The 27,857-nt window shown below is 44.1% G+C and overlaps 2 protein-coding genes across 3 annotated transcripts in view; both read right to left on the reverse strand.

Annotated features, from left to right (window-relative positions):
- Positions 1-5,228: 5,228 nt before the first annotated feature.
- Positions 5,229-5,426, reverse strand: LOC119972117 (39S ribosomal protein L33, mitochondrial-like). The gene has a single exon (XM_038808455.1). It carries the CDS (start codon positions 5,424-5,426, stop codon positions 5,229-5,231), a length of 198 nt encoding a protein of 65 aa, XP_038664383.1.
- A 10,069-nt stretch (positions 5,427-15,495) lies between these two features.
- The window catches only part of rb1cc1 (RB1-inducible coiled-coil 1), a 283,146-nt gene continuing 270,784 nt past the window's right edge, over positions 15,496-27,857 (reverse strand). For both annotated transcript variants that reach the window (XM_038809347.1, XM_038809345.1), the window contains 2 exons: positions 25,529-25,599; positions 15,496-16,600 (listed from right to left, as the gene is read on the reverse strand). In XM_038809347.1, the coding sequence (XP_038665275.1) occupies positions 16,523-16,600; positions 25,529-25,599 (149 nt within the window). In that variant the 3' untranslated portion in view covers positions 15,496-16,522. The remainder of the gene's footprint in view (positions 16,601-25,528; positions 25,600-27,857) is intronic.

A 27,857-nucleotide genomic window follows, 5' to 3' on the forward strand; every position in this document is an offset into this window, starting at 1 on the left:
ATTTTGCTGAAATGTTGGCCTCCTTCTAATCCCGCAAACAAATCATCAATGTGAAGTTACGGGTAGTGTTCAGCACCTAACACTGGATTTGACCTTGAAATACCTACAGATCCTTACAGATCTAACCTTCTTGATGACTGGAAGTATTGATGTAGCCCATTCATTGATGCTGACAGGTTCCAGGACTCCAGACTTCACCATTTGCTCTAAGTCAGCCTCCACCTTTGGCCTAATAATATATGTACAGACCTCGCATTCAAGCACTTACCTTGGTGTCCTTCTTTTACTTTCAGTTTAATTGTAATATCGTTCGTACTCCTTAATTCACCATCAAACACAACAGAAAGGGAAGATTCTCCATTGGTCACCATGTTGACGACAGTCCAGTTCAATCAAAACTTCTCCATTCCTGTTCGACCCATCAATGCTGAATAGTTTTACTTTACTCCATGCAGTGACAAATCTGCTATTTGCCCATTAGGTTGCACAGCTACCTCAATGCGGTCCTTCAGTCGGGGCTGTTTAGCACAGGGCTAAATTGCTGGCTTTGAAAGCAGACCAAGGCAAGCCAGCAGCACGGTTCAATTCCCGTAACAGCCTCCCCGAACAGGTGCCGGAATGTGACGACTAGGGGCTTTTCACAGTAACTTCATTTGAAGCCTACTCGTGACAATAAGCGATTTTCATTTAATTTTTTTTTTCATTTCAATGGAACCACTTCTCCTGTGTATGTCTTCAGCTCTATCATTGATGGCCTTAAGGGAATATGCTTCTGTTAGTCCTTGTAGACAGTCTCTGGCATCAATGAGATTGCTTCCTCAGTATCAACTTCCATCCATCCTGGTTGTCTATACAGCAGCGGAGTGACCCAGTAGTGGTCACCAGCACCAGCAATGGTTAGCACATTCAGTGATCATTGCTCCTCTGGCTGTGAGTCGCTTCATTTTCTTTGACCCTTTTGTACAGCATGGACATTCCTCCTTTTATTTTATTCTGCCCTCATTTGTCCTTGCATCTTATTCTCACTTAGAGCTTGCTTTTTCTTCCATGCTCTCTGTGTCCTTTTTTCCCACAGCTTTGGCATACCATGGCTGGGATTCTACATCACCTGCCACCAGTAGCGGAGTTTCTGATGCAGTCAAGAATCCTACGACAGGTAAAAAACGGGATCGAAGCCCAGCTGTGTTTTCACTTACCTGTCCCTCACACCAGCTGCCTCACACAGAAGTGTAGAAAGGTGCAGCTGTTACTTCATAGAAAGAAAAATACACATCATGGGCAGCACGGTAGCATGGTGGTTAGCATAAATACTTCACAGCTCCAGGGTCCCAGGTTCGATTCCCGGCTGGGTCACTGTCTGTGTGGAGTCTGCACGTCCTCCCCGTGTGTGCGTGGGTTTCCTCCGGGTGCTCCGGTTTCGTCCCACAGTCCAAAGATGTGCGGGTTAGGTGGATTGGCCATGCTAAATTGCCCGTAGTGTCCTAAAAAAGTAAGGTTAAGGGGGGGTTGCTGGGTTACGGGTATAGGGTGGATACGTGGGTTTGAGTAGGGTGATCATTGCTCGGCACAACATGGAGGGCTGAAGGGCCTGTTCTGTGCTGTACTGTTCTATGTTCTATGTTCTAAGGCTTTAACCCCTTCAGATCCTTTGATCTGCAAGGCTTCTATTCACTTTCAAAGAGAAATAGCTTTTAGTAGGCTGCAATTAACAGGGTAATAGCTCCCACACAGCCAGGTGTTAATTCCATCTAGGAGTTAAATGTTTTCACTTTGGGGATCAGAGGTGACTATTCCCCTGGGTGGTGAGGGACATGGTTGGGCAAGACTGGCAGTGCCAACCTGGTAGTGCCAACATGGCCAGGGAATGGGGCTCCCATTGAGTGGGAGGGTTTTCCACTATGTGGGAATATTGGTGATTTTGGGGGGAGCTGAAGCCCCAATGCCTGCGACGGTGGTGATGGGGGTGGGGGGCTAAAAATGGCACCTCAATCTCTGTGGAGCTGAGCTTGCCCGCTCTATAAGACCCCTGCCCGCCAGAGTGGCAGCGCAAAACATGCTCTCCTGTGTTTTTTTGGCAAAGTATCAGAAGGTTTGGAGAATAAACCTGGTTCTTTCTCTTTCAGTCTGAACCTGACACTTTGCCATTTGTTTGGAAAATTCTGGCCATTTTATCACAGACAACTGTACACTCTGTTCTGCAGGCAGATTATTGTTACTCACATCCACCTAGCCTCTTAGGTCTTTGTAAAATGTGTCGGCCAGGTGAAAAGATTTCCTTTCTAACTTTTCTTCTTCCAACTTTTTACAGCAATTTTCTTCTTCCCAGGTGGCTAACCAGCGTATGCTCGTAGTCCTGATCACCAGTTTTTATGTTGGGTTTTGGAGGTGTGATAGTCGGGAACACGGAGGTTTTAAATAACAGAGCTCTATTTACACTGTGTTATCTCTTGCATGGCTGCTCTTCGCTCTGTTTCCTGAGCTAGGATTTATGACATCACGTCCGTTGAATACATTAATCCAATAAAGCTTCACTAGAGCTAATAAGAATTAATGCAAATACATAACAGTTAGACTCTTAAATCAAGATTTCTTTTAATTAAATTCAAATTTGGCGGGATTTTAACCCGGATCTCAAGAGCATTACGGAGGGTCTCTGGTTTATTAGTCCAGTGACAATACCTCAATGCCACTGCCTCCCCACTTTCTGACTCTGGACACCTTCCTCTGAGAGGGACAAATGATCATTCATCCTGAATCAACATTGGGCCCCAAACCATAATGGAATCTCACACCATTGTGAGATGCATACCATGACCTAAATTACTGAATTCCTTTCACTGGCCTTTTAGTATCCCTAACATGTCTCAGCTGAACATTGTTCTTCATGTCCTGAAGCAGAGATTATTATGGTGTCTCTTCAATCAGCCCAAAAGTGCAGCAGCCAAGTCCTTGCATTAGCCCTCAGATCCTTCCCCATGTGATTGTTTTCCAAGACTGTTTTCTACCTGTGTCATTCCACCAGCTGTCAAATGATGCTGCTCCACTTATTTTTGAGACCAGCTTCCAACATACCCCCCTCCCCCACCCCTCCTATCAACATGGAAGAGCATCATATATTCCTCCCTCCAATCACTCGCCTAACTCGCCCTTTAACCATGGAACTCATCAGTATTATTGTAGATATCTCTTCTCTCCTCTGAACCGCTTTCTGTAGATGACCCAATGCCCCCATCGATCTCAACCCTGCCCATCTTGAGATTCTATGCGCATCTTGAGATCCCACCCAGGAGAACATCTAGTACCACCTCTTACTTATCAATTCCTCATTTCCAGGCTGGAGATGCCTCCCCTGTAATTGCCATCTGTGGCCCAGTACCAAGCCACCAATCTCCATGACCTAAATGTATGAGGAACTGACCATGACACCCTATCATGACCACACTGTGCACAATCAACCCAGCATAGCAGACAGGCCTTCCCCCCTTCCTGCACTAGTACAAGTACATGTCAGCTATAGTCTTTTAGCAAAGTGCGCACTGCCCCAGGGCCTTTGATCTGTCCCCCCTCTTCCTTTCACTCCCCGAATCATATATCTCCAATGGAACAGTGACACAGTGATTAGCACTCTGCCTCACAGTGCCAAGGACCTGGGTACTGTTCCACCCTTGGATGACTGTCGGTGTGGAGTTTGCATGTTCTCCCCATGCCTGTATGGGTTTCCTCCAGGTGCTCCAGATTGTTCCCACAGTTCACCGATGTGCAGGTGAAGTGGATAGTTTAGGGAAGTGGGCCTAGGTAATGTGGTTTTTCGGAAGGTTGGTGCAGAATGGCCTCCTTATGCACAGTAAGGATTCTATGTCTCTGTCCACCCCTTCCTTCCCAGGCTCCAATTAGCACAGCCACAATCACTGTACTTCGGTACATGTGACAATCAATCAGTCAATCACCCCGCACCTCCGTCCAGCCCTTCCCTTCCCACTGGACTTGACTGTGCAGCCTAGGCATGGAGTCAGAGCAGCCTCAAGTACAGCGCAGTGAAAGGCATGCGGCCGTAATGCGCACAAAACTCAAAGTAACAAGCAAAGTGTAGTTCACCAGGTGTTTGTCTATTATATCTGGTCGTGATTCACAACAATCTAATTAGATTTGTAGTGCAAATGTGTTCCAGCGATCTGGATTTTTAATGAGCCTTCATGAGATGCAAAGGTTGGAAAGTGCAGTTCCCAGCATGGCGCAGTGGGTTACCTGATCTGCCGTGCAAGTTAAGTGTGGCAAATTACAATTCATTTTTACGCCAGCTTGAATTTCCGGGACCTGCCCGCCATGCTGCCCACCACTGGAGGAACGGAAAATCTCTCCTTGTCTTCCCTATTTGCTTTGCTAGCTTCCAGAGATTGGGATATTTCCCAGATTGTCTTCTCATATTAGCTAAAACTTTCTTCCTATTTTATTAGCGCTCCCAGATCACAGGGTGCTGCTCAAGATGTAAAGCTGCTCTATAACATTGTGGGCAGGCTACTTGTTCTTTTGCTGCCTATCATTTTTACTTATCATTAATATGTAAAGAACAACACGGATGCCTGATGGATTCTACTAGTCACAAATTTCCACACAGGGCTGCTAAGAATATTAATTACGCTGAGCCATTCCAAGAGCAATCAATTAGATTTTTTTAAAAAGCAACAAACAACAAATTGTAAATAAAAGTGCAAAAGTGATTGGTCCCGCTCCTCATATTATCATCTTCTTTGGAAATGTCATCACCACCTTTACCATCATCCCAGAGCCACAGGTAATAGAACATAGAACAGTACAGCACAGTAGAGAAAATGCTGGAAAATCTCAGCAAGTCTGGCAGCATCTGTAGGGAGAGAAAAGAGCTAAAGTTTCGAGTCCGATGACTCTTTGTCAAAGCGTCATCGGACTAGAAACATTAGTTCTTTTCTCTCCCTGCAGATGCTGCCAGACTTGCTGAGATTTTCCAGCATTTTCTCTTTCGTTTCAGATTCCAGCATCCGCAGTAATTTGCTTTTCTTTAGTACAGCACAGTACAGGCCCTTCAGCCCACGATGTTGTGCTAGCCATTTATCCTCATCTAAGATCAACCTAACCTACATCCCTACGATTCCTTGCTGTCCATGTGTCTGTCTAAGAGTTATTCATTCTATTTCTAGGATTCAGTTTCTAAACGGTCTTTGTGCAAAGTCAGCCCATTTAAGCTCCCTGTATCAGATCGGCCTGATTTTCTTCTTTTCAAAGAAAAGGACATGCTTATTCTCTATAGGACCTTGTTTTCTCAGGATTATTTCTCCCCGTAGCTGGCTCCTCTTTGCATTGAAGCAGGAGGCACTCCCAACAGCACTCACCATCCCCACAAGGATGGACTTTGATTTTCTCCCAGCAAATTTCACTGTTCTCAGCAGCATCTTCCCTCTGCCTGGACCAGCCAACCCAAGATTTTCGAGGCAAGCACAGCAGCCTTTTGTGGCATAAAATGTGTTCCAGGCTTCCATCAATGTGCCATATTCACTGAAATAATTAAAGAGGGTGTTGACACAGGACCTTTGTTCCCAGAAGACCGGCTGAGATTTCCAGATCCTCTGCTCTTTCCAGGTAACCACATAACCCATCTCAAATTATGTTGCTCTTAATTAAATTAAATACCTATCTCTACTTGAGCATTATTACCTTGAACCCGACAAAATAGTCAGACTTCAGTTTGTCTTCAAGAACTTGAAATATTGACATTGTTTCTCTCGACAGATGTTGTCTGAGCTGCCCTGAGCTTTCCTTTTATTTCAGTTTTCAAGTATGTGCAACATTTTGCTTTAGATTAATCAAGGGGAGGGGGTATACACTTAATATGGGAGTAACAACTTCAGAATAGGTGTGAGGGGAAGAATAGCTAATTATTTTGCTTCATATCTATATTTTTGTTTATTTCAAATGGGTTTTGTTTTACTTTTCATTTTACAAATCTTATTCTACACCCAGGCAAAGTATCAATTGGATCATTATCTCTAAGGACACCGAGGAGCTTGATCACACTGGCGCTCTTTAAATTTAAAATAATCTCTCTCTCTGCATGCACTAATTCCCAAATTCATAGGTGCATTAGGAAATCATTGCATGTAACACATTCATCCAGAGCCAAGAGATTATTCCTACCAGGAAAGCCTGAGGAAGCTGGGGCTTACTTAAATTTAAACTACTAGTCTTAGACCCACTCTTCTCCCTTTCAAACTGGATGTAAAATTAAATTATATTGTGGTCAGAGTAAGGGTGGCTTTACTCAGAAGTCATTAATTAATTTTGACACAATATCAAGTCCAATATAACCTGATATCTGGTTGGTTCCATAATGTAGTGCTCTAAGAAATTATCTCAAAAGCTTTCTACAAACTTCTCATCCAGACTGCTATTATCAACCTGAATTTTCCAGTTTATATGTAGATTAAAATCACCTATGATTATTGCTGTCCCTTTATCACAAGCAGCCAATATTTCTTCTTGTACACTTTGTACTAGATTGTGGTTACTGCAAATGGACATGTAGACCACTCCAAATTGGTGTCTTCTTTCCCCTATTCCTCACCACCACCCAAAGTGATTCTACATCCTGAAGCAAGGTCATCTCTAACTATTGCACCAATGCTATCCTTGATTAACAGTGCTACCGGTCCATCTTAGCCAAGCTTCCTATTCTTTTGAATGTCATAAAAGCCTCAATATTCAGGATCTGATACTGCAGGCAGGTCTCAGGAATAACTATTGGATCATATTTATTTACCTCAATGCGCGCTATCAATTCATTTATTTGTTATGAATGCTATGCACGTTCAGCTACGGAGCATTTAGTTTTGTCTTTTTGGTATCTTAGTAACATCCAGTCTTGATGGTGGATTTGTTGGGTTTTGCTGTCTCTTTCTGCCATTCTCTGATCCTCATTTCCCACATTACTATTTTGCTCTCCTGTCTTCACTCTACCTCTTGATTTACTACGTCTTGTTTTTATTCATTCGTGGGATGTGGGCATTGTTGGTTACACCAGTATTTATTTGCCCATCCCTTATTGCCTTTGAGAAGGTGATGGTGAGCTACCTTCTTGAACTGTTGCAGTTCATGTGGTGTAGGTACAGCCACAATGTTGATGGGGAAGCAGTTCCAGGATTTTGACCCAGTGACAGTGAAAGAATTGCAGTGGATGGTGAGTGGCTTGGTGGGGAACTTCCAAGTGATGATGTACCTGCTGCCCTTGGCCTTCTAGATGGTAGAGTCATAGGTTTGGAAGGTGCTATCTAAGGAGCTTTAGTGAGTTCCTGTATATCATCTTGCAGATTGCACACACTACTTTCACTGTGTGTCAGTGATGGAGAGGAGTGATTGTTTGTGGATGGGATGCCAACCAAGCCAACTGCTATTTGCTGGATGGTATCAAGCTTCTTGATTGTTGAAGCTGCACTCATCCAGGCAAGTGAAGAGTTTCCACCACATTCCTGACTTATGCCTTGGAGAAATTGACAGGCTTTGGGAAGTCACAGGTGCATTACTTGCCACAGGATTCCTGGCCTCTGACTTGCTCTTGTAACCACAGTATTTATATGGCTGATCCAGTTCAGTTTATGGTCAAAAGTATCCCCCAGAATGTCGATAGTGGGGGAATTAAGTGATGGTAACACCATTGAATGTCAAGGGGTGATGGTTAGAGTCTTTCTTGTTGGAGGGAGTCATTGTATGACACTTACGTAGGGCATGTTACTTGCCACGTCAGCTCAAACCTGGATGTTGTCCAAGTCTTGCTGCATGTTGACATGGACTGCTTCAGTGTGAGGAAGTTGTTAAGAATACTGAACATAATCCAGCAGAGGGCAGCAGAGCAGAGCTACTGATTGGCTGTTCCGGGGAAATTTGCATACGTGCAGTGCGGTCAGCCTAATTTGAAGGTGGTTTGTGGAGGGGCTGTTGTCAAGTGACAGTTAAACCCAAAACACTTCCTCAGTGTTCCCCCCCCCCCCGCCTCCTCCTCTAACCAAAAAACAAAACCACGGTCGTTGGGAAGCGGGAGCAGGGGCCTGTCGTGAAGGTGAGTGCCTTTAAATTTGCTTACCTTTCAGCGGGAGCAGCCTCCGGATTCTCGGTGGGAGCAGGGGCCTGTCAGGAAGGTGAGTGAGTGCCTTTAAATCTGCTTACCTTCCAGCGGGAGCGGCGTCCGGATTTTCGGTGGGAGCAGGGGCCTGTCGGGAAGGTGAGTGCCTGTAACAAGTCGGGTGGTTGCTAAACCCGAGACGCTACACTTGCAGTGTCCCCCACCCTTCCACCTCCTCTAAACTAAGGGTTTGAGGGAATATCAGGTAAGCTCTTCCTTTCTTTTTCTTGTTTTAAAAAAAAATCTAGAGGTGATGTCAGGGAAGGCAGTACAATGCTCCTCCTGCAGAATGTTTGAGGTGAGGGACGCCATCAGTGTCCCTGCTGATTTCATCTGTGGGAAGTGCACCCAACTCCAGCTCCTCAGAAACGTGTTAGGGAACTGGAGCTGGGGCTGGATGAACTTCGGATCATTCGGGAGGCAGAGGGGGTCATAGATAGAAGCTTCAGGGAGGTAGTTGCACCAAAGAATAAAGATAGATGGGTGACGGTGAGAGGGGCTGGGAGGAAGCAGTCAGTACAGGGATTCCCTGTGGTCGTTCCCCTTAGTAACAGGTATACCGCTTTGGATACTGTTGGGGGGGACGACTTACCAGGGGTCAGCCATGGGGTACAGGTCTCTGGCACAGAGTCTGTCCCTGTTGCTCAGAAGGGAAGGGGGGAAAGGAGTAGAACATTAGTCATTGAGACTCCATAGTTAGGGGGATAGATAGATTATGTGGGAACGAGAGAGACTCGCGGTTGGTGTGTTGCCTCCCAGGTGCCAGGGTCAGCGATGTCTCAGATCGTGTTTTCGGGATCCTTAAAGGGGAGGGGGAGGGGGAGCAGCCCCAAGTCGTGGTCCACATAGGTACCAACGACATAGGTAGGAAAAGGGATAGGGATGTAAGGCAGGAATTCAGGGAGCTAGGGTGGAAACTTAGAGCTAGAAGAAACAGAGTTATTATCTCTGGGTTGTTACCCGTGCCACGTGCTAGCGAGTCAACGAATAGGGAGAGAGAGCAGTTGAACACGTGGCTGCAGGGATGGTGCAGGAGGGAGGGTTTCAGATTCCTGGACAATTGGGGCTCATTCTGGGGTAGGTGGGACCTCTACAAACGGGATGGTCTACACCTGGACCAGAGGGGTACTAATATCCTCGGGGGGGAGGTTTGCTAATGCTCTTCGGGAGGGTTTAAACTAGTTCAGCAGGGGATTGGGAACCTGAATTGTAGCTCCAGTACACAAGAAGCTGAGAGTTGTGAGGTCATGAGTAAGGTTTCAAAGTTGCAGGAGTGTACCGGCAGGAAGGAAGGTGGTCTAAAGTGCGTCTACTTCAATGCCAGGAGCATCCGGAATAAGGTGGGTGAGCTTGCGGCATGGGTTAGTACCTGGAACTTCGATGTTGTGGCCATTTCGGAGACATGGATAGAGCAGGGCGAGGAATGGTTGTTGCAGGTGCCGGGGTTTAGATATTTCAGTAAGCTCAGGGAAGGTGGTAAGAGAGGGGGAGGGGTGGCATTGTTAGTCAAGGACAGTATTACGGTGGCTGAGAGGACATTTGATGAGGACTCGAATACTGAGGTAGTATGGGCTGAGTTAAGAAACAGGAAAGGTCACCCTGTTAGGGCTTTTATATAGGCCTCCGAAAAGTTCCAGAGATGTAGAGGAAAGGATTGCAAAGATGATTCTGGATAGGAGCAAAAATAACAGGGTAGTTGTTATGGGGGACTTTTAACTTTCCAAATATTGACTGGAAACACTATAGTTCGAGTACTTTAGATGGATCCGTTTTTGTTCAAAGTGTGCAGGAGGGTTTCCTGATGCAGTATGTAGATAGACCAACAAGAGGCGAGGCCGTATTGGATTTGGTACTGGGTAATGAACCAGGACAGGTGTTAGATTTGGAGGTAGGTGAGCATTTTGGTGATAGTGACCACAATTCGATTATGTTTACTTTAGCGATGGAAAGGGATAGGTATAAACCGCAGGGCAAGAGTTGTTGCTGGGGGAAACGCAATTATGATGCGATGAGGCAAGACTTAGGATGCATCGCCTGAAGAGGAAAACTGCAGGGGATGGACACAATGGAAATGTGGAGCATGTTCAAGGAACAGCTACTGCGTGTCCTTGATAAGTATGTACCTGTTAGGCAGCGAGGAAGTGGTTGAGTGAGGGAACCATGGGTTACTAAAGCAGTTGAAACACTTGTCAAGAGGAAGGAGGCTTATGTGAAGATGAGAAGTGATGGTTCAGTTGGGTCGCTTGAGAGTTACAAGTTAGCTAGGAAGGCTCTAAAGAGAGAGCTAAGAGCCAAGCGAGGACATGAGAAGTCTTTGGTAGGTAGGATCAAGGATAACCCTAAAGCTTTCTATAGGTATGTCAAGAATAAAAGAATGACTAAGGTAAGAGTAGGGCCAGTCAAGGACAGTAGTGGGAAGTTGTGCGTAGAGTCCGAGGAGATAGGAGAGGTGCTAAATGAGTATTTTTCGTCAGTATTCACACAGGAAAAAGACAAAGTTGTCGAGGAGAATACTGAGATACAGGCTACTGGACTAGAAGGGCTTGAGGTTCATAAGGAGGAGGTGTTAGCGATTCTGGAAAGTGTGAAAATAGATAAATCCCCTGGGCTGGATGGGATTTATCCTAGGATTCTCTGGGAAGCTAGGGAGGAGATTGCTGAGCCTTTGATGTTTAAGTCATCTTTGTCTACAGGAATAGTGCCAGAGGACTGGAGGATAGCAAATGTTGTCCCCTTGTACAAGAAGGGGAGTAGAGATAACCCCGGTAACTATAGACCAGTGAGCCTTACTGTTGTGGGAAAAGTCTTCGAAAGGTTTATAAGAGATAGGATGTATAATCATCTGGAAAGGAATAATTTGATTAGAGATAGTCAACATGGTTTTGTGAAGGGTAGGTCATGCCTCACAAACCTCATTGAGTTATTCGAGAAGGTGACCAAACAGGTGGATGAGGGTAAAGCAGTTGATGTGGTGTATATGGATTTCAGTAAAGCGTTTGCTAAGGTTCCCCATGGTAGGCTATTGCAGAAAATACAGAGGCATGGGATTCAGGGTGATTTAGCAGTTTGGATCAGAAATTGGCTAGCTGATAGAAGACAAAGAGTGGTGGTTGATGGGAAATGCTCTGACTGGTGTTCAGTTACTAGTGGTGTGCCACAAGGATCTGTTTTGGGGCCGTTGCTGTTTGTCATTTTTATAAATGACCTGGAGGAGGGCGTAGAAGGATGGGTGAGTAAATTTGCAGATGACACTAAAGTCGGTGGAGTTGTGGACAGTGCAGAAGGATGTTACAAGTTACAGAGGGACATAGATAAGCTGCAGAGCTGGGCTGACAGGTGGCAAATGGAGTTTAATGCAGAAAAGTGTGAGGTGATTCATTTTGGAAGGAATAACAGGAAGGCAGAGTACTGGGCTAATGGTAAGATTATTGGTAGTGTGGACGAACAGAGATCTCGGTGTCCATGTCCATAGATCCCTGAAAGTTGCCACCCAGGTTGAGAGGGTTGTTAAGAAGGCGTACGGTGTGTTAGTTTTTATTGGTAGAGGAATTGAGTTTCGGAGCCATGAGGTCATGCTGCAGTTGTACAAAACTCTGGTGCGGCCGCATTTGGAGTATTGTGTACAGTTCTGGTCGCCACATTATAGGAAGGATGTGGAAGCATTGGAAAGGGTACAGAGGAGATTTACAAGAATGTTGCCTGGTATGGAGGGAAGATCATATGAGGAAAGGCTGAAGGACTTGAGGTTGTTTTCGTTAGAGAGAAGGTTAAGAGGGGACTTAATTGAGGCATACAAGATGATCAGAGGATTAGATAAGGTGGACATCGAGAGCCTTTTTCCTCGGATGGTGATGTCCAGCACGAGGGGACATAGCTTTAAATTGAGGGGAGATAGATATAGGACAGATGTCAGAGGTAGGTTCTTTACTCAGAGAGTAGTAAGGGCGTGGAATGCCCTGCCTGCAACAGTAGTGGACTCGCCAACACTAAACGCATTCAAATGGTCATTGGATAGGCATATGGACGATAAGGGAATAGTGTAGAGGGGTTTCACAGGACGGTGCAACATTGTGGGCTGAAGGGCCTGTACTGCGCTGTAATGTTCTATAATGCTTTCATCAGCAAACATCCCCACATCTGTTCACCATCTATAAAAATGTTTCCTCACCCCCCCCCCCTCTTTTTTAGTTTAAAGTCCTCTCTACTTCCCTAGTTAATGCAGCTTGCTAGAACGCTGGTCCTATCACAGATCGGGTGTAGAGGGTTCCAATGGTACAGCCCCCACTTTCCCCAGTACTGATGGCAGTGCCCCATGAACTGGAGCTCACTTTTCCCACACCCGTCTTTGAGCCATGCATTCATTTCCCCAATTCTCAATTGTGTTCCCCACCTAACATCTGTCATGTGCTTCCATTTTCTGCTTCACCCCACTATCATCCAGAGTGCTGGAATTGCTTCCCCTTTGTTGTCATATACCTTGACTGTAGCCCATTATTCTCATGCAGCTTGTCTGCCAATCGTTTATTTCAATTTATCTGGACTAGATCTAAATCCATTTTCACCACACTGAAGCTTGACCTCCCTCAAGTATTCTTTCTCTTGATTGGTTGAGGCTATCTATGGAAAATAATAAAAAAGGATAATCACTGTGCTCTCAGAATTCCATACTGATATAATCCATTTGGCCCACCTCATGCCCCAGAACCAAGTCCAGCAATGCCTCCTCTCTCATTGAACAGGAAATATACTGTTGTATGAAATTCTCCTCGGCACAATCAAGGAATCCTTGCCCCACTCTGTCTTCTACACTAATTTATCCTAATATTGACTGGGATAATAATAAAGCCTCCCTTTCTAACTATGCCCTTGTTCTTTCACTTCTCTGTAGTTTTTTTGCAAATTTATTTCTCTGCCTATTTCCCATTAGTTAATGGCCTATAGAATTTAGAACAATGCAATACTTTGGTTCTTAGATCTAGCCAATTACATTCTGTTCTTGACCCCTGTGGGAAATTCTCTCTCCAGCACTGCAAAGTTCTCCTACTAATCAATGCTACCACCCCATACCTTTCATTTCTTCCCTTTATGGAACACATTGGGCAAGGTTTACCAAACACCCCACCATGTGTTTTGCGGCATTGGAGGCAGCTCGGCAGTGGGATCTACCAACCCAGGCGTTGTCAACGGGATTTCCCATTGACAGCATCCCTCATCCCCAGGAAACCGGTGTGCTGGCCTCGGACCAGAATATCTCGCCGGCGTGAATAGCCGGTAAATCCTGCCCATTGTATCAGCAATATTCAGTACCCAGTCCTGCCCTACTATGAGGCAGGTTTCTGTTGTCACCAAAACATCATATTTCCATAGGATATCTGAACCTGCAGCTCACCAACCTAATTTAGCACATTCCTGCATTCATACATAGGCAGTTTGCCAAATGTAACTTTATTATATTTCCTTATTCTGATTCCGCCTAATATCTTAAGAGTTTCTCCTCTAATGCTGTCTCTCCCAATGCTCTATGCACCTTGCTGTTCCGGTTACTTCCCAGCTCCCATGTCCTTGTCATGTTAGTTTGAACTCTCCCCAATAGCACTAGCAAATCACCCCATGAGGAAATTCCTCCCTGCTCTGTTCAGATGCGACCTATGTAGCCTGAAGTCTCAAAGTCAATAAAACTTTGTCCTTGAGCTATGCTGCTTGATCTTGAATGACAGTAAGTTTACAGCAGGCTTCATACATTTGTGTACTCGGGACAGTAAAATAGATTTCTAGCATGATCCTCAACAGGTATCCTGTGCTATAAAGGTCACAAGCATAAGTCTACATTCTGCTGGGTTAATTCGACATTGAAAAACTTGCTGTTACATTTTCCTGAATCACCACATAGAGGCTCAGTCTTCGTAAAAATGGCAGCATAGGCACGGAATCCTGCCCCCAAACTTGGTCAGTGATTATGAAGGGATTTAACAAAAAATATATAAATGTGAGGTATTGGGATGTGATGGATGAAAGGGACATGATGTGCAAATGTTTGGATGAGCTGAAGTTTATGGAGGCTGGAGGCCTGCAGTTTTCAAACAATCAAGTCAAAAAAATGACAACGACACAGATTAATGTTTCAGAAGTAGATAGGTTGAAGGGCAGGAGTTCTGGAGATGGCAGAAAGTGATTTTTGTGATGGAAAGGATAGGAAATCAGTAGTTCAGATTTGGACCTAATAGGACTCAACCTGAGATGGTGGCTCGGGAGAGCGACTGAATCAATGGCAATGGTACACAAGGTATTACAAAAAAAATACATGCAGAATACTGGGAATCTAAAAGAAAAGCAAAACTAGAAAAACTCAGGAGGTCTGGCAGCACCTGTGGGGGAAAAAAAGAGAGTTGAGTCCAATATGATTCTTCTTCGCAACTTAGGCAGGACTGCAGAAATAGCTTTTGTCTTCCCAATGTTTAACTGGAGGAAATTACAGCTTATCCATGACTGGAACAGTCTGACAACACAGCAGCAGTGAGCTAGTTGACAAAGGTGGAAGAGAGGTAGCGCTGCATATATTTTATATAAGTTAATCTCTTATCAAGGCATCTTGTGGATGGTAATAGCCCTGAAGATCCATTCGGGGTAGTGCAGGTAAATTTGAATTAATCTGGGGTGGAAAACACACTCCACAGCCAATTCAGAAGGGATGGCATGGAACCTCAATACTAGCAAATTGACCCACAGATAATCTCAGTAGATCCAAAACCACTTGTAATAATCAGTCTGAATGGGGCATTAGATAGTTGCAGGAAAATTTTCCAACGAAAGGAATGAAAAATTCATAGTCTGAGCTGAAGATTAGGGATTATGTTCAATTCCTATTAAAGAAGATTTGAAGAACAATTCTCAATTCTGGTTCTGGTTTTTGATGTTTTGCTAATTATTAGTTGCCTTGGAACCAGCACTTTGCAATAGGATTACACATTGCTTTAAAGATTACAATTTATTTTTTTCTCTGTTCTGCTGCTCAATTAGTACCAAGCTACTATCCAACTGCTATTTACCACAGTCGAGAGAACATAAATCGTTCACTACTGGAATTTCTGGCACTCAGAATATACTGTGTTTATCTATCATAGTATGCAAACAGTTTTAACATGTTTTTGTCATACCTCATATTAATAATTAGTCCCAAATATGTGCAAATAAGAACAGACTTGCAATTATGAACTTCTTTTCACAACCTCAGGATGCTTGGAAACACTTTACAGCAAGTTAAGCAATTTAAAATAAACACACTATCGCAATGTAGTAGACAGTAATAGCTTAAACATGAAGGAAAAGTTAACAACTTTATCCAATAATAATTTAAATTTACACTGAATTTTAATATTGTTCTTTTCTCCCAGTAATCCAGGACAGTGATTAAACATTTTTCATGATGCACACACTACAGATTTAAATGTTTATTGTTTCAAAATTCTGAATTGCTTTTACAATACAGTAATGTTTGCAACTTGAAGATTTTATGATGGTTAATATACAATGAGAGATTGGTTTTAAAACTGAATGGAACACTGGTCACCAAGATGAAACAATATATTACATTTATTCCAGCTTTAGACTTCTGGGAAGCTTTAGTACGGTGTTATTTGTAAACAACACAAATTCTTCCCTTCCAATGTGTATACACAATTAACGATTGACGGTGCATTTCATCAGTAATGCAATTCTAGCAACGGATTCAAATTCCAGTCATATTAATTGCACAGTTCTTCACCATACGAGGCTAGATTGCTATATATTTCTAAATAATTGAAGTATGTGTGTAGATTAACAGCTAGAATGAAAATTCATGGAAGCAAACTTAAGATAAAAGTTTATATGGGACATTTGCATGCTAGGGACACTCCTATATTTAAATGATTAAATACATATGGTAAAGATGGTTTTCTCAAACTACTTTGATTCCTTCACAAATGCTGATAATAATGACAAATGTTTAGGCATCTGAATATTCAGTGAATTTGTTTTGAACAAGCAAATCACATGGCTATTATGCCACAATGTAGAGGGCATGCTCTTTGAAAATAATGTATTTGGTCCACATTTCTAGGTCTTCTGGGTAAGAATACAAGCAGTTCATTGAATGGGACTAGATGCATTTTATGATCTGGGCAGTGCTGAATTCAATACAAGTTGAATGGGGCGTATCAAAAATGAAGCATCGTTCCAGCAAGTTTCTACTGATATGTTATTTACATTTGTGCCACCTTCTTTTCCAAGTATCTTTAGAAGCTGCATAACAAATGTACCACAACAAGCCTTAAAGGAATTGTGACAGAAAGGAAAAGTGAGCTAACATATTGATGTTTCAAATGTCTCATATCGCTGTTATACTTTCTTGTTCCAGGGCACTGCTTTCACTCTGTAGAATTTTGTTCCCAGAGGAACTTTAAATCTGTTTTGAGCCTGAAATAAATCAAACAATATTTCAGCACGATCAATAAATTAGGTTTATAATTTAATCCATATATTGCCATATGGTTAACAAAGGATTTCCAGTACAGGGTTACAAAATCTGAATAAATAATTCCAAGCTATTTATGTGACCAATTTTTAAAATTCCAAAGCTTTTACAGACTAGCTGTGACTAAGAAAGATCAATCAGCCCATTGACTAAAAGAATATGTTCTGCATATAGGATGCAAGGAGTCACTACGTAGTCATGATCTAGTTTTAAAATCACTCAAAATATTATAAGCCTGTCTTTGCATTATTGAGCCATAGTATGTGTGTCTGTCGTAAAATATTTGGCACATCCTTTTTTTGCACCAGCCATTTCTTCTAAAGTCACAAATTAAGATTTTCCAACTCCCACTGCACAGATTAGTTAGGTACCATATTCATCTTCTGCAACAGTGAAATTATGTGGTTACTCTATACCTCTCGATACGATTATAAATAAAGGGTTGTAACTTCCAATGAAGGGGCAATAGAGTTGAATTCCCATTCCACTCAAAAGTTCTTACCTTCCAACTCAGGCCAATTGAGGTTTGGGCAGTGCAGGGAACTCCCGGGGCCTAGTGACGTGGGCTGTAGAATCCAAGGCAGATAAGTCACGCCCCTTTTTATGGTTGCTGTAAACTAGGTAAGTTTAAAGGTCCAGCCAGGTTTAAAGATCTTTGACAAGTTACAAGGTAAAGTTGAAACCATCTGAATTTTACAATTCAAATCTCAATTTTCGAATGGTTCCCTGTGCAGGGCAATTGCACTTTCAGGCAGCTGCCTTGCAAATCTTATTGTGAACGTTCTGGATGGGGGTGGGTGTAGGGGTCCAGGGCATCTTTAGCAACCAACCCGATATGACTCCTTGTAGCTCGGAGGTTACATCCCCAAATATCAGTGGTAACCTTTTGGCATGGCAATAATAGGAAAGGATAATTCATAATATGTGGAGTCAAGAGGCATTTGGGAATGTATCCAATTTTCTGTGAGAAACTATGTTCATCGCGCATATATGGAGACCGCACTCATAGCTAAATTGATATCAGCAATAGAAATTTCCTCATTGAAGCAATGCATTAGGTACTCATCACAAATCTCAATGTAAAGACTAGCCTATCACATGATAATTGGATACTTACCCTTGAATCTATTCCTCACTAACATAGATGTGCCTTTGAACTAAAGTGAAAGCAATGTGCATGCACATAACAAAGAACTTTGGTTGTTCTATCCTGAAAAACACACCCACAGGGACAAACACCACAATTATTTTTGTAATTGTCTCCATTTGTGCTTGACTGACGTTTGAGTGTGCTATAAAAGCATCCGAAGCATAGCATGCCATCAACATGCTGAATGAATACAAGTCCTTCTGGCTGATGCTACAAGCTAACATCTATATCTCCGGAGAGGTTCATTCAGTATAGTCAATAACTGGGACAGCCAGAAACAGCAAAGGATCAATCATTTGTAGTTGATTTTGTGCTTTGAATTGCTTTGACTTCCAGTAAAGAGTTTCAATTCACCACTTGATGTGGGTGGACTTGATGTTGAAAAGTAGTGTTTTTCAAACTTTCTTTCCTCGGGACCCACTTTTGCCAACCAAGTGACCCTCGGACTCGCGTCTGCCAACCTTCGCGATCCACACCACGTTCGCTTACCTTTAATGCCACAGGTGAGCCTGCTTGGTCCTCACAATCTCACTCCAATCAGGTTTACAGGAGGAGAGGGCAATTATCTCGTAACACGCACATCAAGTGCAGAGATCAGCCCATTCCTTCGTGCCGTCTTCATCTTTGTGAGAACGGAAAAAACAACCTCACACATATAGGTTGTCGTGAAGGACAATAGCAACAAAATGCTGGTTTTACTCAGCACTGGATAATCTTGGGAAATGCCAGCCCAGAATGCTGACAACCTCATGAACTTGTATATTTTTAATGTGCTGTTATAAGCCAGGTGCAGCAGCTCAGCCCCTCATTTGCAGTCAGCTGTAAATTAATAATAGACTCAGGGGTTTCAATCTCAAAGGGATTTTCACCCACCTCTTCTATTTCAAAATCTGAAACCTCTCCTCTGTAAAATAGCTGCTGAATAAAGCTTGCCAGTTTATTGACAGTTCCCTTACTAACTGTTTTCTTTGAATGCGCCGTAGTAGTGTGGGGAACATGCCGGAGTTTTGGTTTTGTACTCGTACTTGCCAACTTTCAATTACTTTTGGAAAGCATATATTTCTTCACAGTGCCAAAAGCAATCAACATCCTGTCCTTGCAATTTTAGGTACAGTTTGTTACCGGTTTGTGGCCAACGAACAAGCAGAAGAATAGCCAGGTAGCCAAGAATCAGGGGAAAGTCGCCAAAGCAAGAGAGGGAGAAATAGAGCGGGAGGGGGAACGGACCAGCTAACCCTAAGAGGAAAGAAAGGCGAATCACGATGGGGGGGGGGGGGGGGGGGGGGGGAGGAGGAGGAAAGAGGTAAGAGACAGGGAAGAAGGGAGGAGAACCAGGGAGGTGGGGAGGCAGGGAAATGAGAGCCAGAAGGAAGGCACGGGATACAATAGCGAACCTTGGCATCTCCAGGAGCAGGGAACGAGGAGAATAAAGACAAAAGACGGGAGGCAGAAGCAGAGGTGAGTGCGAGACGGCAGCGAGATCCGTCCAGGAGAAGCAAGCGACAACACCAACACCAAACCCATTCGAGTATTGCCCACTGTAATTGTTTCTCCGGCACCCAAATGTATATTTACCTCCCCAGTCTCCACTCCCCCCACCACCAACAGTCGCCCACTTATGTGTTGTAAATAATTTTGCCAGGTGTACAGAGTTGCTGCTGTTGAGCTGGTGCACAATACCCTACCAGTTATTCTATTTTATTTTTTATTGTATTTTTTCTTTATTATTTACTATTTTCTTTTCTTTGGTATGTTTCGGTGTGCCCTTCTCTTCTATACATGTGTGTATATATATATATTATATAATATATATATTATATAATATATATATATATATGTCCCTTATCCTGTGTACACAACGGTAAATATACTTTTTTCAAAATCCCAATAAAAAACATTTATAAAATAAAAGAATTGGAAGGTAAGTATAGTTAACAGCCAACTTACATCACTTCTCAAAGAGGAAAGCATGGATTTCATATCTCAGTTCGTAAACTTTGACAAGCAGCTGACCCCTTGACAACGAACGTCCCTCTCTGTGGAGCAATACATGTGCGCGCTCGGGCCCTATATTGTAACACAGAGGCCTCGAAAAGCCTGGCAATTAATGCGCTGTGTTTAACGAAATTCATGACTTTCACAATTAATTTCAACACCACTTCTTAGAATTCCTTTTGATGGCAATGACTCACGGTGAATAACGCCATGATTCCAAACAATGTCCTGACCAGCAACCTCCTTAATCCTTATTATAGGTCAGGTGTTTTTTCTAGTCATCTTGGCTGCCCCATCGCTTGTAATTTCTCTGCAATGAATCCAGTCGAGCCCGCATTCCAGCCACGCAGCTATCTAACGCTTCAAAGGTCTGTGTGCCAGCCGTGCTGGTTGGTAATATCTAACAGCACAGCAAATCCTCAACAAATTCATTGTGCCAAAAGCACCCAATGTAAACTCGCAAGGTTGCACAATCTGAATTGTCTGTACTTTCATCCAGTTGTATTAAGAACTCCTGTGCTGACTTTAAACAAAAAATAAGCTGTACTTCTAAATGCTCAGCAACATTTCAAATTCGGCGAGCCACTATGTTATCACCAAGCGAGATGCATTTCAGTATTTGAGTTGACCTCTTACCTAGGACCTGCGAGCCATGCGTAATGCTGCAGGGAGAATTAATCTTTCAGGGGCTACATGGTTAAGTTACTAATTGTGCTTTGTCATTCAATGTTACATTTCTGCTAGAGACTTCAGCTGATGATTTTGTTCCAGTTCTTGCTGCATCCTTCAAAAAAAATCAAGAGGTTTGTTCTCTAGCTCCCCATGATTAGTCTTAAGATGCCTTTGTAGTTTTCAGGGTTTTAAACTCTCATTCGCCAGTACTTGCCTTTACATACACACATGGGCTTTGAGACCCGATTTGCATTGGCATAATTACAAAAAACATTCCTCAACATATCATCTTTATTTTGCTTTGCTCCCTATTAAGTTTTTTCATTGTAGGCTGTTCATCGGAGGCCCTGGTGCTCTGTACACAACAGAGCTAACAGTAGTACTGCTCTGTCCTGCTGTGGACTCTCCAGTGCAGGTCTCTCCAGCAGATTCCGATGAGCGATTCTGGCCATTAGGTCCACTATTTATTTGTCTCTGGGCATCTCTTTCTTGTAACAAAATTATCCATGTTCACAATCCTCTTGCCTGCCTTGCTGGAAAATCAAAGACGCTCGCCTCCACGATTTTGCGGCTGTACAGAGTGCTTGGTGCCACATGCACATGCAGGGTGCAATGACCTGCTCACTGTTGCCTCTTATGGTCAGACGTCTGAATGACGGTTCTCGTTTAAAATGTCTTTAGCGACTGACTAGTGCAGCAACAAGAAATTCTTGTTTTGGGAACACCACGCGCCTGCTTAAACCCTCCCACAAGCCACCTGGGGCTCGCGACCCGTACCTTGAAAAACCCTGCCTTAAAAATACCACAACAAGCTCTTGACACAGTTGCTAAAAAAAAATGACTGCTCTGAATAACAGCCAAAGGCTGGTATTTCACTTGAGAAATGTAAAGTCCGATAGCAGGCATAAAAATAAGGCGTTCACCGAGCCAGCCACAATGGTGGGTTTTGCGCTATATCATGCGCTTCAAACAGTATGCAATATGCATCTACAGGGACCACGCCACATCACTAGCAGACAGCCTCTGATTCGCCTGCACTGCTGCGACCTCAGCACTCCTGAATTCTGGCCACAATACTCAAACTGCACCCCTGCACAGAGTTCACACTCTCTACAGCTTAGGACAGCTTCACAAAGTACTGGTAACCAAAGGCAGAAAGCATGCAGCACCCAAATTCAGTGACCCCCTCACGGGAGTGTCTATTGGACACAGTCAAGGCCCGTCGCAATGTATTGGACCTCCACTCTGCAGAAGTTCCAGCAAAATGAACAATCAGGCTTGGGAAGTGATCGCAGCAACAGCCAGTACAAATGCCCTGCAGAAGAGTTCAGCCATCCAGTGCAGGAAGAGAATAAATGATCTCCTGCATCCTACCAGGGTAAGTCAATCATCTCATCACTCAACTCAGATACTTCAAGCCCGTCACACATTTATAAGTATCTCACTTGTTGCCAACTCAAGGGATATCACCACTCATTCTCATACACCCTTACATCTCCACCTTCTCTGGAGCTTGCTGCTCCTGTCCAGGGTTCCATGCACCAGCCACATATGCCAGGCATCCTTACCATTATAATAATGATAATAATAATAATCGCTTATTGTCACAAGTAGGCTTTAATGAAGTTACTCTGAAAAGCCCCTAGGATGTGGACCATTCCTGTACTGGCAGCAAGGTCAGCAGCGCATACCCAAGTAAGGATCCTGCATTACAACATCCATCAGACACCATACTGAGTTATGTCTCCTGCTTCATAGTTCCCTGCCATGCACTAATTATTTCTCTTTTCTTTCACAAGCTGATGAGGACAGCCATGAGCCTGGCCCTCAACTCCAGTCCTAACAGCACCTTGGATGAGGATCCGGAGGACAGCAACATAGAAGACTGGTCACAGAGCTTAATTGCACCCTCCATAGCTCAAGAGACACACCTCAATGGGGCCAAGTTCAACATCAGGGTCAAAATCAGGTAAACGCAGCGCACAATCTGATCCACAGCAGGTAGAGGCAGGTATATCAGAGACTGTCGGCTCTTGGAGAACTGCGGCGATTATTCAGCTGAGTCCGAGTCAGATGACAAGCTTCTCGACTCGGTCCTAAATGAGTTGCTGGAGCTGCAAAGAAAAGCTCGGGAATATCAGGAACAAACGCCAGCTGCATTCAGATTGCAAAGGAGTGCATCTGCCTTGAATCTGAGATTATAGCACTGGCATGGCATGCACCAAGGTCAACACTAGTATGATGATGGCCACCATGGAGACATTGGTCCTGCACGTTGCAGGAGCTGCACTCCATTACTGTAGTCCTTGGTGGCATTCATCAGTGGCAAGTGGATTGGGCATCCCATTCTCATGCCAACTGGCCTTTCTCTTCAAGAAGTCATTCAGGGACCCTTGGGTACCCATAGGGAAAACCACCAGCAGCTCGAGACCCTGGGTCCTTCTACTCCGATGATTCGGGGTGTCCAGCGATCCAAATCCCTTCTTCCTGTGACCCCATCAGCTCCAGCTCCACAGGCCGAGCAGGGTGCACCTGCCTAACAGCAGGATACTCAAAGCAGGCCAGGATCCTCCAGGTCTCAGTTTTCCAGAAGGTGTCCGCCACAGCCATCATCACAAATAACAGGGCATCGTAATTAGCAGGCTAACTTCACCTCTGCTTTGCATATCAAGGGAGCACCAAGACATAGCGCTGGGCAAGTAAAAGTGAAAATGTAATAGCCTAGACACAGGGCTCCTCATAAGCAAAGACACTTGCCCTAGAGGGTTTCATATTGTACTGAAACTTGTAATTTTGCAACTCTGCTTCAGGCCTGGAATATAGCACTAATATAATTCCCCTTTCAAATCTTTACATCATCATAAAAAATAAATTATATGCAAACAATAAATTGTTTGAATAAATTTTTCATAAATTGAAGGCTATTAATGTCATGCTAAATCTACATTGAAACGTTCCCACAGGTACCCTTAATGACTGATACAAAAGTAAAAGACTACAAAGGCTGAAAATCTGAAATAAAAGCAGAAAATGTTGGAAATACTCAGCGGAGCAGGTCAGGCAGCAACATAAACAGAGTTAATGTTTCAGGTCGATAACCTTTTATTAGAACTGAGTGATGAGACCATGAATTCATAAGACACGTGATTGGAAGTAAACCGTGGTTTTAATAGTCTTACAACTAAGCCAGCCTGTGACCAGAGGAACTGAGAGCAGGCTTATGGCTGCAGAGCTTTATACTTCCAGTTAGTGGGAGGAGCCATGGGCGGAGCCCAGTACAAACTCCTCATCTCCCCCTATGGGCAGAGCCGCGCAACGACTCGTATACAGAGCCCACGAGGACAAAATACATGTAATACAATACAGTGTGAATTACGAGGTATATAATTCACCACACTGAGGAAAGTTAGAAATGCAAGTTTTGAGCAAGTCAAAAGGGACAAGGGGGAGAAAAAAACAAGGGAAGGTCTGTGATAGGATAGAGATTAAATGGCAGGTTTCAAGGTACTAAAGCCAAAGTGGCAATGGATAAAGTAAAGAAACAAAAGAACTGTTTAGATGAGGTGTGAATAGTTTGATAGCAGCTGTCCAAATGCAGAATGAAAAAAATCAAACAAATAAATTTAATTAAAAGTAAAACAAAATGGAGGCAGAGTTCATGACCTAAAATAGTTTAAATCAATGTTGATTCTAGACTGCAGTAGAGTGCAGAGTTGCAAGATGAGGTGCTGTTCCTCAAGCTTGCGTTGAGCTCCACTGGAACACCATAACAGGCCAAGGACAGAGAGGTCAGAGCTGAAGTAAGGTGGAGAACTGAAATGACGAACAACAGGAATCTCATGGTCATGCTTGCAGACTGAATGGAGCTGTTCCAGCTCGGATGATGAAAAAGGAGGTAAAAGGGCAAATGTTGCATTCACTGTGCTTGCAATGAAAAGGGCCATAGCAAAGAGAGAGGGTGCCGGGGAACTGAGAAGTGAACCATGATGTTATGGAGAGTTTTACTGAAAGCAGAGGACGCGTTTGGTGGTGACTTCATGCTGGATGTGGTGGAAGTGCCGGTGAGTGATCTATTTAATAGAGAGGTGACAGATAACCGCGATACCACCTTTGTCAGCGGTTTGATGTTTGATGATGGTATTAGGGATGAACCTAAGAGAACAGAGTGCTACCAGTTCAGAGTGCGATAGGCTGATATGAGTAAGATCCAGAGAAGGTAACATGGCATGGAAGAATATTCACCCTCTCTTCCAACTCAAATACTCCTTCCAAGTGAAACGACGATTTACTTGTATTTCTTTCACTTTACCGTACATCATTGTTCACAATGTGGTCTTTTCTACATTGGAGGCACCAACACAGACTGGGTGACCACTTTGCAGAACACCTCTGTTCAGTGCAGAAGCTTGGTCCTGTTTGTCATTTCAATTTTGCCCCATGTCCTCAACCGTGACCTTGGCCTGCTTGCATCCTAATGAAGCTCAACATAAGCTCGAGGAACAGCACCTGATCTTTCAACTGGGCACTCTGCAGCCTTCAGGACTCGGCACTGAGTTTAACAAATTTAGATCATAACCTCTGCCTCCATTTTGTTCTGTGCTATTTTCTTTTGCTAGTTTAACATTTCTCATTGATTTCTCTATCCTTTCACTTTGCACTTGGATAGCTGCTATCCAGACATTCACATTTTGTTTCTTTATTTACCCATTACCACTTCCTTTGGCTTTTGTACCATGCCCGCCACCCTATCAAAGACCTTCCCTTTTGTTCTTCCTCGCCCATTTCACTTGCTCAAAATCTATAACATTTCTAACTTTCCTCAACTCTTGACTTGAAATGTTAACTGTTTCTCTTAGTTGCTGCCTGACCTGCTGAGTATTTCCAGCATTTTCTATTTTTATATCATGAATGACTGGTCTGACATATTGCACCAACCAGAACAATTCTGAATAATTGCCCCAATATACTTAATGGAAAAATTAAGAGTTCTTTGTCTTGCTATTAATTTCCAGCGGCAGATCAGATCTTTGTGGCAAAATCTGAAAACTCTTACCTTTTTCGCTTGACAATATTCTTTTTCCATCACTTTTCCAAGTACCCAAGGTCTCCTCGAAGAACCTGGAACTAAAAATAAAAAAAATAACTTTAAAATGATGAATCAGTAACTCTAAAGTCAGTGAGAAAACTTTGTTCCCTGAAATTTTCATTGGAAAATCGTACATTTTAAGTTTGAAGAGTGCGAAGTGAATTCCTAACTTCACCGGTATCAACATCCCTCAGTGATCAGTCAGTAGAAGCTACAATGGCCATTTTTCTCCTCTCCTTCGCCAAAGTATTAAAATGGGCTGCTCCCTTCCAGAAGCCACTATACCTCAAAGACAGATTCAAATGATATTTAAGATTTAAATGTTGAGAAATAAATGACATCAGGTGTAACCTTCACTCAATCCAGACGCAGGGGGCGCGATTCTGCCCCCCCATGCCAGGTGGGAGAATCGCGGGAAGGCCGCTCTGGCACCCCCCGCGATTCTCCAACCCCCCCCAAAATGGTGTGTCGCATTTTGCGACACGTCACTCGGAGAATCAGCGCTCGCCGTTTTTCCCAGCGACCGGTGATTCTCTGGCCCGGATGGGACAAGCAGCCTGATGACCCCGACGGGTTCACGCTGGCGGCAACCACACCTGGTCGCTGCCGGCGTGAACAGCGCGCGACAGGTAAGTATGGGGCCTGTGGGGGGGGGGGGGGGGGGGGGGGGGGGGGGGGCGGAGAGGGGATCGAGCACCACGGGCGTGCTCAGCAGGTGACTGGCCCGCGATCGGTGCCCACCGATCGTCGGGTCGGCGTCTGTAAACGACGCACTCTTTCCCCTCCGCCGCCCCGCAAGATCAAGCCGCCATGTCTCGCGGGGCAGCGGAGGGGAAGACAGCAACCGCGCATGTGCGGGTTGGAGCCGGCCAACCTGCGCATGTGCGGCTGACGTCACTTGGGCGCTGCCGGCCGCGTCATTCTCGGCGCGCCGCTTTGACTCAAGCGTCAAGGCCCGGCGGCCGATTTTCCCACAACGCCGCTCCTAGCCCCCCGGGGGTGGGGGGAAAGAGAGAATAGGGGGCGAGGAGCGGCCTCCGACACCGAGTGAAACACTCCGGGTTTCACTCCGGCGTCGGCCGTTGCGGAGAATTTCGTCTAGAGTTCCTGAGGTGATGCCGGGATTCATGACGCAGGGCAAATTAAGTCCCCGATTCGATGAGTATTCATACTACTCCTGTTATCACTTGTAGATTGTAAAGTCTTTATTGTGTGGTTTATAGTTTGTCAGGACTATATTCTGTATTAACGAGGTGAAGGGAAGAAGTATTTGATATTACTTGATTTTAAGAGTCCTTTAAAGGTTTAATCCAAAGAGGTAAATCATGGCAGGAGAGCTCAAAGTTGTGGTTTTCTCCTCCTGTTCTATCTTGGAAGATGGGCACATTTCCAATGCTTGGGGCCAGCATGTGCGCAGCAAGTGTCTCCAGCTGCAGGTCCTGGAAGACTGGGTTCCGGAGCTAAAGTGCCGACTGGGGACACTGTGGAGCATCCATGCGGCAGAGTGCATCATTGATAGCACATTTTGAGAGATGGTAACAATGCACACCAGTCCACGGCATGAAGGGAATGAACACAAGGCAGAGCAAGAGGACTAAGCAGGCATTGCAGTAATCTCCAGTGGCTTTTCCCTTATAAACAGATATACTGTTTTGGATACTGTTGAGGGGAATGCTCTCGGGGGAAAGCAGTGACAGCCAATTTTGTTCCACTACAAGTTGGACCTGCTGCCCAGGGGAGGAGTTAAAAGAGTGGGAATGCAATAGTTGTAGGGGTTTCAATTGAAAAGGGAACAGGCAAGCATTTCTGGGGCTGCAAACGAGACTCCAGGTTGGAGTTTTTCCAAGAAAGTCTGAATCAGCGTGGAGGGGAACTGGTTAATGTGTTGTATTTGGACTTCCAAAAGGTGTTCGACAGGTACCTCACAAAAGGTTAAGTCAGAAGATAAGAGCCCATGGTGTTGGCGATTGTATATGGATAGAGAACTGACTAATGGGCGGGAAACAGCGAGTGGGGATAAGGGGTTTTTTCAGGTTGGTGACCTGTAACCAGTTGGGTTTCACAGGGATTAATACTTGGACTGCAACTGTGTACAATATATATTAATGACTTGGTGGAAGGAAGCAAGTCTACTGTTGCTAAATTTGCAGATGACACAAAAATAGGTGGAAAGGGAAGTTGCAAGAGGGATAGAAACAGTTTGCAAAGAGAAATTGATAGATTAAGTAGGTAGGCAAAAGTTAGCAAATGGAGTACAATGTGGGAAAATGTGAAGTTGTTCATTTTGGAAGGGCAA

The sequence above is a fragment of the Scyliorhinus canicula genome, chromosome 10 (genome assembly GCF_902713615.1).
Source record: "Scyliorhinus canicula chromosome 10, sScyCan1.1, whole genome shotgun sequence".
Taxonomy (NCBI): domain Eukaryota; kingdom Metazoa; phylum Chordata; class Chondrichthyes; order Carcharhiniformes; family Scyliorhinidae; genus Scyliorhinus; species Scyliorhinus canicula.

Bases quoted from the DNA above. Each gene is read 5' to 3' on its own strand.
- LOC119972117 (XM_038808455.1), bottom strand. From the start codon at position 5,426: ATGCTGCTGAGAACAGTGAAATTTGCTGGGAGAAAATCAAAGTCCATC.